Below are 1,775 nucleotides of genomic sequence, written 5' to 3'. Positions count from 1 at the left end.
GTAGATGAGAAACATGTTCAAAGTCTTCATCAATCGTGCGAGGACCAAAGTGGACATTTAACGTTTACATTAGTAACTTAATATGACACATGTATGATTGACTAACCACACTAATAAAAGATACAATTCCTATTACAAAAATAAATTTTAAACATTTCTAAAATAATAAAAATTTAAAGAATCAAGTTTCTGAGATTAATTTTAGATTTTCCTTTTACTATTTTAAATCATCCGTTCCCTACATTTGCTTTCTTCGGATTCCTTTGATCTTAGCATTTCAAATAAAGAGATGCATGCATCAGATCTTATTGGAAGTATGCATGCATTGGAGACATTACTACAAAATTATTATACCAACCAAAGATCCAGTTTAACTAAACAAAACAGATACAGATAAAAGGACAAAACAAAGGTGGTGGTTCATAAACACAAAGCCCCACCACTTGAAAAAGGTAAGAATAATCATTCACATACAACAAGAAATTAATTGTCTTCTACCCTATAGACTCAAAATCATGACAAATAAGAAAACAAATGTTACCAATTGCTGGGATAACATAACCTCTAATAAATTTAATATAAGATATCTATGTTTAGATCTTTACTATTTATTACATACTATAATTCAAAATTATTTGAGAGTAAAAAAAAACATAAATTATGTAAAATAAGTCAAGCAAAAAAACAGAATTTAGTAATGCATAACATAGACATTGTACTCAACAGTAGCATCACCAGATTTAAGATCTAGCCAATGAGTCCTTGCTTCGGCATAGCCTCTGGCGAATCTAAACAATCCACTTCCACCAATTACCGGCATCTCCCTCACCTTGTTAAACACAGCGTTCCTCCCCAAGATGGTGATGGAACTTCCATTGTATTTTCCATCAATGAAAGCAAAGTTCATGGCCATAAGAAGGTCGACTTCGGTTTGACAAGCGGAGGCGTAAAACCCCTGAGCCCTTCCAACAAGCTTGGAGTTCAATTTAGGACCTAGGGTCAAAGGGTTGTCGATCATTCTGACCAACCCAAATGCGGTGGTGGTGTTGATCTTGGTCATGGGTGGTGTAACAACCGAAACTGAAGTTGGGTTTTGGCCACTAAGGATGTCATGCCAATAGAATTTGAAGTGGGAAACCTTCTCTTCTTTGTTTAGGCCGAGGAGGCTCCGGTCGATGGGGCGAACGAAATCGCTGGCTCCGGTGAGGGTGTGGCATGAGAGGAGAAGAGTGGTGATGATGAAGAAGAAATGTGTGGTGGTCATGGTTGGGAATCAGATCAGAGAAGAATGATGCAAAGTACTAATTGCTAATGGCTCCACTAAAAAATGTGGGTTGTTGAATGAAGAGGGAAGAAAAGGTGTTGAGGCTTTTATAAATGGGGAATCTGTGGTGTAGACATAAATTTAATGATAAAGGTACATTCACTAAAAAGAAAAAACATGTATGGAACCACTTTTCTTCTAACAAAATTCTTTGGTTGGAATTTTGAGTTAATGGTTTAGTTAGATAATTTTTATTCTAAAATAATTTCTAATAAAATTTAAAAAATATATATATATATATATTTAGAGTGATACTAGAAGACTATCAGATTTTAATATCTTCAATAATTATTTTTTATCATCAACTCAATAATCTAATAACATATTTTAACTAATACTTTTAAATATTAATAGTTAATTGATGACCAAAAATATAAATTATGATAATTTTTTAGTATTTTTCAGTGTATAATCTCATTTTCTTTTTAAAATATCCAAATAAAAATCCTTA

At 32.8% G+C, this 1,775-nt stretch overlaps 1 protein-coding gene across 1 annotated transcript; it reads right to left on the bottom strand.

Annotated features, from left to right (window-relative positions):
* Positions 1 to 345: 345 nt before the first annotated feature.
* On the bottom strand, positions 346 to 1,467 carry LOC112728079 (dirigent protein 22). Its single transcript, XM_025778066.3, has one exon. The coding sequence runs from the start codon at positions 1,262 to 1,264 to the stop codon at positions 692 to 694; it is 573 nt and encodes a 190-aa protein (XP_025633851.1). The 5' UTR covers positions 1,265 to 1,467; the 3' UTR covers positions 346 to 691.
* Between the last annotated feature and the right edge of the window lie 308 nt (positions 1,468 to 1,775).

Source organism: Arachis hypogaea, chromosome 12 (assembly GCF_003086295.3).
Source record: "Arachis hypogaea cultivar Tifrunner chromosome 12, arahy.Tifrunner.gnm2.J5K5, whole genome shotgun sequence".
Lineage (NCBI taxonomy): Eukaryota > Viridiplantae > Streptophyta > Magnoliopsida > Fabales > Fabaceae > Arachis > Arachis hypogaea.
This window is presented reverse-complemented; position numbering and strand designations above follow the sequence as displayed.